General features: G+C 43.9%; 4 protein-coding genes across 7 annotated transcripts; all 4 read left to right on the top strand.

Annotated features, from left to right (window-relative positions):
• Positions 1 to 524: 524 nt before the first annotated feature.
• On the top strand, positions 525 to 3374 carry LOC120812866 (uncharacterized). The gene is made up of 5 exons (XM_078097775.1): positions 525 to 667; positions 758 to 853; positions 1721 to 1905; positions 2911 to 3053; positions 3143 to 3374. The coding sequence occupies exons 3-5, from the start codon at positions 1761 to 1763 to the stop codon at positions 3242 to 3244; spliced, it is 390 nt and encodes a 129-aa protein (XP_077953901.1). The 5' UTR covers positions 525 to 667; positions 758 to 853; positions 1721 to 1760; the 3' UTR covers positions 3245 to 3374.
• LOC144391176 (DEP domain-containing protein 7-like) lies at positions 1910 to 2504 on the top strand (the record flags this gene model as incomplete). The annotated part of the gene is made up of 2 exons (XM_078097776.1): positions 1910 to 2130; positions 2343 to 2504. Coding segments are annotated over 2 exons (318 nt in total), but the record flags the coding sequence as incomplete, so codon positions are not given.
• A 2119-nt stretch (positions 3375 to 5493) lies between the features above and the next one.
• Positions 5494 to 9136, top strand: LOC144383014 (T-complex protein 11-like protein 1). Of its 3 annotated transcripts, XM_078097770.1 has the most exons (5): positions 5494 to 5770; positions 6025 to 6180; positions 7391 to 7518; positions 7592 to 7712; positions 7806 to 9136. In XM_078097770.1, the coding sequence occupies exons 3-5, from the start codon at positions 7421 to 7423 to the stop codon at positions 7911 to 7913; spliced, it is 327 nt and encodes a 108-aa protein (XP_077953896.1). In that variant the 5' UTR covers positions 5494 to 5770; positions 6025 to 6180; positions 7391 to 7420; the 3' UTR covers positions 7914 to 9136. The 3 variants fall into 3 exon arrangements, with proteins under 3 accessions (XP_077953896.1, XP_077953895.1, XP_077953894.1); XM_078097769.1 differs by lacking the exon at positions 7391 to 7518 and having other exon boundaries at positions 5505 to 5770; positions 7567 to 7712; XM_078097768.1 differs by lacking the exon at positions 7391 to 7518 and having other exon boundaries at positions 5505 to 5770; positions 7567 to 9136.
• LOC120812865 (T-complex protein 11-like protein 1) lies at positions 8059 to 12125 on the top strand. 2 transcript variants are annotated; one of them, XM_078097771.1, is made up of 2 exons: positions 8059 to 8192; positions 8598 to 12125. In XM_078097771.1, the coding sequence occupies exons 1-2, from the start codon at positions 8132 to 8134 to the stop codon at positions 9011 to 9013; spliced, it is 477 nt and encodes a 158-aa protein (XP_077953897.1). In that variant the 5' UTR covers positions 8059 to 8131; the 3' UTR covers positions 9014 to 12125. The 2 variants fall into 2 exon arrangements, with proteins under 2 accessions (XP_077953897.1, XP_077953898.1); XM_078097772.1 differs by having other exon boundaries at positions 8124 to 8192; positions 8607 to 12125.
• The last annotated feature ends 1338 nt before the right edge of the window (positions 12126 to 13463 follow it).

Here is a 13463-nt window from a genome sequence, read left to right as displayed (position 1 = left end):
ATAAATGCAAATTAATAAAATAATGTGTTTGTCCTTGTTAAGGGCTGTTAACATGACAACTGTGACTAAGTATGTAACTTGTAAGTTTCCAGCGAGCAATTTATCCGTTGAAACAACGTTTAAAAGACGTCTATGGCCGGACGTTGAAAACACGTTGCAAAACGGTTCAAAAGTGAAAGTGATTTCAACGTCTATTCGTAGACGTTGAAAAGACGTTCGCGTATAGATTTATAATATCGGTGGTAAACTTACAAATGTGGTCGTAGTTTCTTTTTAAACCTCTAAAATAATGATATAGCATACAAGAGAAGACGAAATATTACCATATTAAAAATTCACGTTGAAATGTAGTCCAAACATAGACGTCTTTTCAACGTCTACGAATAGACGTTGAAACAACTTTCACTTTTAAACCGTTTTGCAACGTCTTTTCAACGTTGGGCCATAGACGTCTTTTAAACGTCTTTTCAACCAAAAATGCTCCTTAGGAACAATCATTGTTTTCCTGCTTGGTAATAATGTAAGGAGCCATCGTGTCGCGGGCCAAAGTGGTGCGCGTGTGCCAGGCCCTGTTGGACTGCAATGTGTTTGAGGCGGTGGGCACCAGAGTGTTCGGAAAAGTCAAGAAGCGGGATGTGTTTCAGGACAGCAGGAGTGCTCTTTACAGGTGACACACACACATGCTAACCCACTCCTCAGCGATGACCCAAAGCGGTGCTGATATGTTCTTCTTTGTTCTTTTTTTCTGCACACACAGGTTTGCAGGGGTGTGTTCCCCTTCAGTCGACGACCTGGAAAAAGGTGTGCTCGTCAATGGGATCCAGAAGCTGTTTTGCGGCGCACCTTCACAAAGGTACCAGGAGGAAATCCTACCAAGCATACACGGATTAGTCTCAACTACATCAAATAAAAAAACAAACATGCTGTCGGTATCATTCTGCCTTGCATTAATGGTTTGTGTACTGTGTACTATCAGATGGGCAGATTTAAAAGTAACAAACGCAGTGGCTCACATAATGTCCATGACAACCGGATCTCGTAGGACATTTCCGTCGTGCTGCATTTGACATCCTGCGTATTGGGACACACCATTGTTTTCTGGCATAGGCTACTAACTAGTAAGTGTTAATAGGTAGGCTTACTCCTTTGGCCTACCTGCGCGGCAGAACAATGATACCAGAGTATGAACGGACGTCCAGGCGTTTATCTCTTCAGCCATTTAACTCGTGGCATTGTTTAATGCAGGCACAACATGCTCAACTTTCCGCTCACGGGAGAGACGGGTACACAGAGAGAAAAGGGGCGGGAACACTGCCCTTGTATGGAAGTGGTGCTCTCGATATCACATGACTCAGGAATCAGGAAACAGTTACAGTTACATGCATCCATACACTCATATACTCAACAGTAAGAGTATTGGAACAGTTCTAGTCCTTTAACACTCCTTTTTCTTTCTGCACTCTTCTTCTTTGTCAAAACCTTGCATCCACATTACCCACAATGCAACTGAAGTCTCTTTGAGATCTGTGCATGTTATGCATGTAGCGGCAGATGTGACGTGGACATTTATGAGACATCACCTGTGTTTTCACATTCAACACACTTAATCTGAACTCTAAAATTGGCACATTGTCCTTTTTGTGGAACATCCCAATCGGATCTTGATTTTTCAAGTGACTCCTTCATCAGCTCTCGGCCGCCACCGTTTTTTGTATTGCAGTCAGGCAGAGAGGACGTGTCCCACCAGTCCCCATGTTCAGATGTCCACCTCCGTCCAACCACCTGAGGGGTCCACAAAAGCCAATAAAGTGGACGCTGCCACCCCGGTCAGCCCGACACAAGAGCCTCTGGGAGACAGTAGTAGCCCCGGCAGGGTGCAGGCGGACCCCGTTTTACCGCAATCGTGTAAGGCGCCATCTTGATCAGTCGAAGCACAGATGAGTGGTCTGAGCAGACTCTGCTCCGGCTGTTGAACCTGGTGGAGCTCCCCGTGCTGGAAGCGGTGCTTCAGTGCAGCCAGGCTCCATCACCTCCTCCTCCGTCCAACCTTCTGGCTCACAGTAACCCAGACCTGATCTACAGCAGCAACCACCTGGACCGGCAGATCCTGAAAGTTTTCAGGGACTCTCAGTACGTTCCAGCTTGGACAATCAACTCCCCTCCCACTGCCTCCTCTATAAATGCAGGCTAGCGGTTCCCCCAGGTCTAGTCTTTGCGTGAAGCTAATTCGATTCATAGTCGGGGTATAGACGTGAGAGGGGTATCAGTCTTTTCTAATCCCCAAATATATAGTTTATGTAATGAAACCTGCCTTTGCTTATGGTCTCGTCCTTGTCCCTCAGGGAGGACGAGTGGCTCATTGCAGCTCTGGACTGTCTGGACTTCCTGCCTGATCAGCCAGTGGTGGAACTGAGCAGGGAGCTGCCTGACTGTTTCTGAAGTTGTGAAGTGCACACGGTCTCTTCTCACTTGACTAATTTCGCCAGTAAACATTATGAAACATGAGTTTATTGTCTCCATCTCTAATTTCAAGTAGAGCATAAAGCAGGGTATGCTTTAGGGCGGGTCTGCTCTGTGATTGACAGGGCGCTGCTGCGACCAGAGCCATATACAAGGTCTCTACCACAAATCGACAAATGGATGACGTCACAACAACGTGTTCAACATCTTTTTTTACTAACTTTTTGTTCTCTGAGCAGTTTGTCAAAGCACATAACATACAGTGGAGAAGTTGGAGCACCTTCCACAAGGAGAAACTTATTAGTGTTTGGCATGATTCCCCTCAGTCATTCCAGCTAGATGGTTGCAGAAAACATCCCTGAAAAGGCTCTTTAGTAAAGAGGGAATCCTCAGACAGACTGACTGATATTCAATAAACCCTTCCATTTGTGTGTCTTCTTCCTTCCTCAGTGAACGCTAAACTGTCCACGGCTCTCGAAGCGCTGCAGTTGTGCCTGAAGCTGCTTCCTTCGGGCCACAGAGATGAGCTATGCGCGCTGCTCACGTTCATGGCTCTGGCAGCCGACCCGCAAGGGATGAAACTGGATAAGGAGGTGAGAGCAGGGCACTAAATGTTATGTTGGAAAATGCTTTCTTGTTTTTATGTCCAACAGCAGATTTCTCAACTTCAAGTCCTCCACAGCAGGGTTCTTTGAAAGGACAAGGAGGACCTGATGGTGATCTTCTTGCTCAGCAACATAAAGGACATTTTTATGGTCCGGGCGAGGCAACTTTATTTGTATAGCACATTTCAACAACAAGGTAATTAAAAGTGCCTCATGTGAGCATAAGGCAAAAGACAAGGAGAAGACTGAAACATCAAACAAAAATAATTGCAGTGCACTTTAAGAAATTAAACTCATTAGTGAAATGCAAGAAATTGATTAACATCCTTGAACCTGGTTTAAGTAAAGGTTCAGATTAGTTTCTTCTCATTTTTAAAGGTGAGTGGGAAGATGGACTATGTAGATTAACACACACATAAAAAAAACTGCAGTATTTTATCAGTACTTCAGGTTAGAAAACTCTGTGTTCTCCTCAAACTGCAAACCAGATTCTGGCCTTGAATTTACTTTTTTGGTTCAAGGGCTGATGTTTGTTTGAGCTTTTTACATTTAGTGGTTTTGTAACTCATTGTTGCATGAACAAATTGCTCAAATTGTAGTAATGATAGAAAACGTTGCCTCAAGACTGTTGCGCAAGGGCTTCAGGGGAAAATAATTAAGTCGGAACCTTGATTTAAAAATCAAATTTGACAGGTCGATCTCCACAGTGAACAGTGTTTTCCTGTCATTGAGTAATTTCCCACCAAGATTTTATTATTCTCTTTGCATACCGGGGACCCTGCACAAAGGAGTGAGCGAAAAGCTGGCCAGCCTGGCACAGGGGAAGCAGCCCGATGTGACCGGTAACACTAAACACTGTTCTGATTCGTTACATGCATATACATGCATAAATACATGCATGTATTTATCAATACATCATGTATATCATACGTATGTGCATAATGACTCATATTAATCTGATATTTTAGTTGATCAAGTCGATACTAACCCGTGTCTCGTTACATTTGTAATCGGTCACGACTTCTTGCTTCACTGATCTGAGGCACGGGAGCCCAGATTACAATATTTTCTTTTAAGATGCAAACCCTCGCCTAAGTATAGAGCTCTTATTAATGTCATGTTTGTAGATTATCACAATACGTTACCTTAATATACTTTTTTTTTTTTTTTTGCGCGTCAGTCTTTGGACTGTGGCAGTCGTCAGTCAGTCGTCACAACAGCGACACTCGTCTGGCACCTGACCTAGCCACCAGCTTCCGCTTTAGAAAAAAAAATTGTTTTAACTTGAGAGAAAAAGATGACATTCTACAAGGGCCACAAGAAGGGTCTCTTGAGTATTTAGAAGCAGATATTCCCCTCAATAGTTGGTGGAGACCAAAATTAAGCTAAAAAGAGACTATATCGAGAACTATATATTTACTATAAATCTGAGCTGGTCAGGAAATGAAATGCTGGTGTTGTACCATTTGGTAAGTGGCCTGGGTTTGTAAGAGGACATTCGCTTGTTCAACATTTTTTATATGACTACGTTATGTGGTCACTGATAACCGAATCGAACATTCATGGTTGCAGAACGTGTACTCTTAAGCCGCCCTCCATGTATACACTTTTTCTTTTGCTTGTTTTTTCTTCTTCTCTGGGATTCAGGCTTCACATTTTGCCAGCCGGTCTCTCACGGGGCTTACAACGAGTCTACAAAGAAGACCACCAACGAGGAGCTGCGGATTCTTTTGGGCGGCATCCATCACAACCCAAAGATCTCTGCCAAGGAGAGAAAGCGGCTACTCAGACAGTTCTATCAAGCACACCCGGAGATATTTAACCAGTACTTTGGTGAACACGCTGTTAGCGTGCTGTAGTCGTCTGGAGTTTTGTGTAGCTTTTTACGGTCTTAGGCCGTACGATTCGCAAGTAGATCGCGTTGAATGATTAGTTGGAAAATACCTTCAGCATGGGATTGCACCTTTATGTGTATGTTTGCCTTATTGTCAAAATAAACTGTGGATATATGTTTTGTCTGTCTCCCTTTTTACAGATGTGAAGGTTAATTAGAAACAGATTAAGTGGTAAAACAAGTCCATTTGTGGGCAAAAAAATCATGTTCAAGGGATTGAAGTAGTTTTAGTTTTCCATTTGTATATGCCCCTTGAGGTAAACAACCCAAGTATTTGTAAATATAATGAATTTGTGTGTCACACCACTGATAAACCTAGCCTGCTTCAGTCACAGACACCATTTAATCTAATGCATTCAACGCAACCTCTAATTCCTTTCAGAGAATAAAAAGACTAAAATTACAAAGGTAGAGCTAGAAATGCGTGCCATTAGAAACTAACATATTCCTATCCGCTGCCATTGATTTTCTTAAAAAATGAAGCTGTGCGCATGCGCCAGAGAGTGGGCTCGTCTGCTGCGTCACACTCAACCCGAACCCAAACCGGAAGCGGTTCGCTCGGTTAGCAGACGGCGCATTGAAGAGAAGCTGCTGCGACATCAGTGAGCTCGAGCTCTCCGGGACGCAACGAATGACTCCCTCCTGCTAAATAAATAAATCTGTGACGGTGATAGATTTCGTTGTGGCCGGGATGTCTAGGTTTAGCTGCTGTCGCAAAGGCTGCATTGTTTGTTGACAGTGAGAGACCAAAGCTAAAGTTGAGCCTCTCGGCTCGCCAGTCTCCCTCCTCGGGGCTTCCCAGCCGCTGAAGGTTAGTACCGTTGCCGCGGACAGGTCTTCACTCGCAGCCACGGTCATCTGTCGTTCGATCACAACAACAAACTTGCATCTCTCCTGATCTCCTGTTTGGACTGCAACAAAAAAGCATAACGGCCAAATAATGTTCATTGATGTAGCAATACTGCATGTCTAGCTAGAAGAAGACCCCCACCCCACAAGAACAACTGTTACAGTAACATTCATGTAACATTCTGCTGATTGCAAACATAATGTGTTATCGTGCAGACTGAATCATGCCTAACGAGGCGGACCACCTTGAGGCCAGAGGAGACAAGGAATCGAAGGAGGAGGAGGAGAGGAGACAGGGTGCTCCCGAGGCCACATTGAATGAGAGGATACGGGCAAATAGTTTGAGCCCCCACAGGGGGAACACTCCTCAAGGTGAGAAAAGGATTGATCACACCAAGCTGACCAGAGACGGGGCCACGTGTGCCCGATGTGGGACAGATTTGTGATCTATATAAAATAGATTCCAATTTAATAAATCTGTCTCCTTTGAGAATGAGAAAAGAAGTCTACTCTGATTAGGAAGGCAGGTTAGCTCGCTCAGCCTCCTGAAGTGAACAGGGGTCCGTTCCAAGAAGCGGGTTTAGTGGAAACTCATTTAGTTAACCCTGAGATGAGGGAAACTCTGGCTTGTCTGTTTCAGAAAGGGAGGTAACTAAAGCTCAGGCTCAGTCACCATGGTAACTGAACCTGTGAACATAACCTGGTCGGGAGCAGGTTTTCTTCAATAAACCTCGAGTTTCTTTCACAGTCTCCTCCCTCTGACAGCAGCCCAGCCAATCGCACAGCGCGCTTTCATTTCCTCATTCATTTACATACTCTGTATCAGGTGGATTTTAGCGCAGTTTCCACATCTGAACAAAATAAGATCTCTGTTACGTTAAAGACTAAAGTGTTTTCTCCAACATGGCACGTCCCTTTCTGGACGATCCTGTTGATGAAAAAGCGGTTTTACTCGCAGGGTGTTACACACGTCGATAGAGAATATTGATGGCCTGATTAGGTATATTGTCATTTCCAAAGCTACTTGTTTGAACGGTATCGTTTTTCTTAACAGTCCATCAAATATGTACATAACCTTATCCGTCCTCAAATAGCAAATGGGTGACGTCAGTCACCGAGCAGATTCTTTGTGTAGTATTACTTTTTTTGCAAACGGCAGTTTCCTGTACAACGTTAGAATATTAGTAAAGCTGCTGTATGCAGAGCAGTGAGAAACGTGTGCGTCGCTCTGAAACCCCAGCTTGAAGGTCTCAACAGGTTACTGTAAAACAGCCACTGTGTATCATGTCGTCTCGTCAATCTCATCCAGTAGACCCCCGACATGGGACCACATCAACATACATGTTACATGCTATTGTGAGCATGCCATATTCTTGTTTTTTTGCCAGAGCATGGGACTTATTAATTGCTGTCGGGTTATAATAACAAATTTTGAAGCAGATTTCCAAACCGACTAATGTCACCTGACATTGTATGTGTGTGTGGCTGCTTTTACTAAAGTTATACTCAAGTGGACAGTGGAAATTTGTTTAAGAAAGGAAGAAGCACATTATGATGGAAGGTGTATTTCTTTTACAAACAGCCCCCCCGGTTCGTCTCCGGGGAGGAGCTGATGGAGACGGCTGAAGGAGTCACCAACATGGCTTTGGCTCATGAAATAATGGTCAACCAGGATTTTCAAGTCAAACGAGTGGTCCTTCCCGAGGGGAGGTGAGCGTTCTACCACATAGCCCTCAGTCCCTTGTTCTCTTGCTGTAGAAGTAACGGCCCCTCCTGTGCACAGCTTGGCGCGCCAAGTGAAGGAGATCATGCACAAGGCATTCTGGGATTGCTTGGAGGCTCAGCTGAAGGAGGAACCGCAGACGTACGGACACTCCATCAAGCTGCTGTCCGGGATCAGAGAGGTGAGGCTCAAATGTGATGTCTTATTTCCAGCTGCTGTGGCACGTTTCTGGAGAAAAATCCCGGCAGCACGTCTTTCACCCCCTTTCCCCCAGACCTTGCTGTCCTTCCTGCTGCCGGGCCACGGACGCCGGCGTATGACTTTAGGTGGAATTTTCCTTCCAGTCGGCTTGGGCAAAGGGGATCAGCGCGTTCTGGAATGACGCTTGAGGAGCTAACGCCGACCAAGTGGTCGAGTTGGACCCGGAATCTCAAACCTCCAACATTGCATTTTGCACATTGCATTGCATTTTGTAATGTTGGTAGCGTAAGGCGTGAGCCCCCCGTTTCTGTCTCCCTCCCGGGGAAATATTCTCCGTGCTGGACCTGATGAAGGTGGACATGGCTAACTGAGTCTGGACAGTGAGTCCAGCCTCACCTGATGCAGCAGTCGGTCGAGTACGAGAGGAGCAAGTTCCAGGGGTTTCTGGAGAAGCACCCCAGTAAGGAATCTCTCTTTTCCATGACTCATTTATGCAGGCACATAGAAACTGCTGAAACCCATTAGTAGATATTATGTCCCCCTTTACCTTTATAGCTTTGCATCGAGGCAGCTAACCAATTACAGCCTGAAACAAAATGAAGCTCAGCGACTCCTTAACGGCGACACAGTCTGCACATACTAAAGCAAACGCTCATCACTTCCTCACATTCACACATGTCCGCTTGCTTTGAAGTGCGGCACAATATTATTTATATATATTTGTTGGCCGGAAGATGAGGTATAATTAAATGACGCATTGTCCCATTCAAAGCATTGTCCCAATCAAGGTCAAAGTCGCTATTAGCTTCTCCACTAAGAGCAGGCCTCTTTTATTGGCGCCTCGATCTAACGATGAACTCCCCAGATGCTTCAGATGCCTTAGACTACACAGAGAAGTGGCTCGAGGACACGCTGAGATGCATGAGAGAGAGGGACCCCTGCGCCCCGTCGTCAGGCCCTCTCCCCCGTCAACGTCGACAACTACCTCCGCCTGCTGACGTGGTCCCACGCCTCCGACCCCTTCCCAGAGGTGGACGCATAACCGCCAGAAGTCCCTCTGTGCTGCGGCCCGTCTCCTCGCCTCACGCCCCCCTGCAGACGGTGCTGATGGATCAGGTCCGGTTCCAGGAGATGCACCGAGAGGAGCGGCTGGTCATGCTGTCGTCCGTGCTGTTCATCGTCTACACCACCACGGGGGAGGCTATATTCGGCCTGCTGGGGCTGATGGAGAAACTAAAGGACATCGTCAGCTCCATATTTACGGACATGCACACGCCGTGAGTAGCGGCCCCACTGCGCTTTCACCATCAGCGATCTTTGTACCTCTTTAGCGGGACACTGCGTTACTACATCACAGCACGGGGTACCGTTATGCTGTAATGCTTTATCAAAAAGACAAGAAAAGAATACATAAACGTAGCGAGAAGAACAGGGAAATACTTTTTACTGGTTGGTCCCTCTTTGGGTGGCCCCCAGATCGCGTATGTTATGTTCACATTCATAGGCACAGCGCCCTAATAATTGGCAGCGACAATCTGCCAAATGAATGAACGAATATTACTATACAACCTGTTTCGCTCCCACATTTTACAAAGAATCTGGCTGTCTTGTTTTCAACTTATCCTTCATCCACCAAGTGACGTCCCACAACAAAACCGACCATCCATCCATATGTATTTGGTGTGAGTGCCGCTGCACTTGAACGCCTCCCTGTTGCCTGTCGCCAGGTCCTTCAACGCACCGGAGGCCTTAGCGACCGTCGGGGAGAAGCTGTGTGTCGAGCTGAGCGCGTGTCTGAGCCGACACAGCTACTCTCCGTTCACGGCGGTCCGGAGGAGCGCTCTGACGGGACAGATCTCCGCTGTCAGCCAGCCCGACAACAGCGTCCGCCAGCTGATGGGTAACCTGAGGGGGCCATTAGCCAATGCCAATGCTTTTAGCTAATGGCCAATGCTAAAAGCATGGCCAATGCTTTTAGCATTGGCCATTAGCTTGCCAAAAGGGCATTTTAGCGACCGGCCCGCTATGTTAATAAAACCCAGTAAAGCTCGCATTACAACACACAGGGAGAGCGACTTCATACGGACACAGGGAGACATCACTTTATCTGTACGTGGCAAATACAGCTGTTTGATGCTATGCTCATTCTCTGTATGTCATTTATTCTATGTGTTATTTTAAGGCGCTCTTGTGGCATTTCAACATGTGAGGAGTTGCAGGGAGATGGCGTTCAGGCCGAGACATGCGGGCCGCATTCCATGAGAAAAGCCAACAAGCTCATTAAGGGGTTCCACATCTGCAAGAGTTAGAGACGAGAAGATTAGCCGGCTAGTTGGGACTGGGAACGAGCAAGAAGAGTCCCGTTTAGTCCAAACCTCTGAATTACCATGGTTTCTCCCGGTTATTTAAATTGACAATTTTATCGGCGTTGAATCTCGTCATGGTCTTGAATATTTTTTTGACAGATTTATTTTTCTCAAGGGAAATGTAGGAATGTTGTGCCCAGGAACAATTGCCTAGCAACCACTCTGTCGAAATTAGGCTGCAGGAAGCTGCCTGAACTTTTCATTTAAAACTTAAAAAAATGTTGCAAACCCTCCAAACTCTTCTTCTAAAAAACACCTCATTTATATGACTCATTTTTCACAGGATGCAAAACAGAACACGTAAATTAAAATTGACTATTACATGCGTTAATAAATAATGATATTTTACAATAATGCAGAGATTTACCAAGTCCTACTCTGTGTGGAGGGCCGCAATAACGAGCTGCATTTGTGGCAACTACTGGTTCATTCATATATTCGGCAGTGGCACATGGGTCTAATCAAAAGGGGAGGAGCCTAAAACTGATACATGAGGCACTGAGTGAATATTTTTCGTATTAATGCATTTGAATGATCAATTTACTCTTCTTTGTTGTACGAGATTCTTTAAATCTCTCTTAAAATCTTCAAATTTGTTAAATACATGTAAAATAGCTTTGTTAAGTTCCCATGGTTACCGCAGTGGCCTGGGTTCAAATTCCACATGTGGCCTTCTGCATTTTGTCGTCCCGTTTCCCGCCACTATTGACATAAAGGCAAGTAAAGCTAAAGCTTGAGTCAACGCCTGACAAGGTCCTCCTAGAGCTCTCCTTCAGTAAACACTGGCACTCATTCTGCTCAAAGAGGCCTGACGAAAGAGATTGTACTCCGAACACAGCAGCAGCAGCACCTATTTAGTCTCAGCATTCAGGAATGACCAGTTTTCAAACTCGGTGCTGGAATGAGCAAGACGCCAGATGATGGGCTGTGGTCTTTTTACTGTGGTGGTTACAAATTATACCCATTCTGCTGGTTGAAATCAAAACATTCTTATTATCAGATTGGCTTGGTTAGACAGTTCAGATGTTTGGGTTTCGACGTGTATAAAAAATGAAATAACATACCTTTTTGAACGCTGAATTTATTTCATAACATAAAAGCCTGCTTGAGGGTCCAAATCTTCGTACTGCCTCTGAAGTGCAGCAGCGGCCTGATGACATTTCAATGAGATTCTGTGAATAACTTCCTACGTATTTCTTCTTGAATTAGTCCACACTAGTAATATACAAATAAAGGTAGACTTTTTGTATCTGCTGTACATATGTGTGTGCAGTTCATTAGAAAAGAGGAAAGTGAAAGGGGGAGTTCATAGGACCAGACCCATTTGAACCGTAGCTGTCTTTTAATAGTTTCTCAATTGCATTTTGTTCTAATGGTTGATAACATGTTAAGAATTTTTACCTTTGTCCAACACGTTGGGCCACATTCATTCAGCTATGTGTAGAAATGTTCTGCCCACAAAATAAGGGATTGAAGTAAATGAATTACAATGAATTTTGAGTTGTCAAAAATGGTTTTATTGAAAGAAACATTTAATCTACATTTGATGGCATTGAGGCTTTCAAAAACAACACGTTTGCTGCTGTTACAAAACAGTGTGGTCTTGCAATCTGACAGCAACATGGATCTGAAAAGATATATTCATCATGACTATATGCTGATCAAAGGGCATCAATTTTCTCAAGGTATTAAATACTGTTGGCCAATTCAATAAATCATTTGTTAATGAATGTGACTTTTGAACACACAGCACCATATCAAAGATTAATCTGTCATTTATTTATACATATAAATGACAGATTAAAAACATTGATGTACAATAATGGTTTAAGCCCATTTTTAATAAGACCTGTTGCTTTGCTTAATATTTGACACAACAATGTGTGCTGGGGTAGCGTGTGTCTTTTTGCTCTACCAAGCAGGATGACGTTGAAAAACACATTTGCATTGCATGACGCCACCGATTACGCCGGTATTTGTCTTTTAATGTCAATCCAACATGCCAATAAAGCTTTGTCCGTCCCAAATGGCTTATTTCTCCCCCTACATCTGAACTGTGTGTGAAGACCAATTGTCCTCAGCAGTAGCATGTAGTTTTCGTAGCAGACCTAGGTGGAGCCAGAACTCAAATTAATCTGATATATACAGTTGAATCATGAATTACTTGATTTTCTAGCAAAATATACAATAATTGTATATATATATTTTCTTTCTCTCTATGCAATTTTATTTAATTACTCTCTTGATGACAAAAAGTGTGATGTATTTTGCCGTGTTTGCAACAACACTCTCAAAACTAAAAATTAAAAATTAACACATGATGTGTTATTTTTAACACATCTGTGTGTCTAGTTAAGGACAACACATTCTGTGTTGCTTTTAACACAGCCAGTGTGTCAGAACATTTAACACACACTTAAGGAGCGTGTTACAATGTGAACACGTAAGTGTGACAACATTAGGATGGATGTAAGAATGAGAAAAAAGTATGCATTTTAAAGAGCTATTTCCTGGCGGATGCACCTTCATATTGAAATAGGTAGAGTGTTACATTTCAAAATGGTCTGTGGTACTTTTCAGTACTATTTCAATAGATCTGAGATTAGCGCTGGTACTACAAGCACAGGTGCTGGACGCCCGCCTCTGGATATTCCTGGATATTGGATTTCTGGGGTTGATAGACCGGACAACACAAAGTTAGCCAGCTTGTCGCCAGGAATATCCAGACGCGGGCGTCCAGCACCTGTGATTGTAGTACCAGCGCTAATGTTGACTTCCTCAACTTGGACCTCTTCCACACGCACGCGGTGCTCAATCAGTCTTAAACAATTTAAAACTTCGTCGTCTATGTATACATCTTGAAGAGCACTTATCCGCCCTAGTATTTCCAAAAACCCCTCAATATGTTTCAAAATTGTATCTGCAGAAAACCCATGTTGATCGATTTGATCTGCTAATGCTAGCATGCTACCTCGGAGCCCACCGATGTCTTCCATTATGTCAACACTCACGTCCCTTAGCCAGCCTTCTTTTGCACACGGCTCTGTTGTCTGTTCTGAATGTTAGATGTAGCCACGCCCCCTGATTTGCATATAAGAACGTGAAATGTAAAACGGCATTATGAAATAAAAGACTCTGGAAATGAAAAGTGGCATTATGAAATAAAAGTACGATGCTATGAAAAGTGGCATTATGAAATAAAAGTACCATGAAATAATTAAATGTATTTAATATTTATTGCCTCATTTATTTTTTTCATGATGTATTTCAAATGCATATTTCATGTATTTATATATTTATTCATTCATTTCATTTTGACTAAAACGGCATTCCATAGTAAAGCGCCCACACAACATTAGTTGAAA

This window comes from Gasterosteus aculeatus, chromosome Y (assembly GCF_964276395.1).
Source record: "Gasterosteus aculeatus chromosome Y, fGasAcu3.hap1.1, whole genome shotgun sequence".
Lineage (NCBI taxonomy): Eukaryota > Metazoa > Chordata > Actinopteri > Perciformes > Gasterosteidae > Gasterosteus > Gasterosteus aculeatus.
The sequence above is the reverse complement of the archived record's forward strand: the minus strand, read 5'-3'. Positions and strand labels throughout refer to the sequence as shown.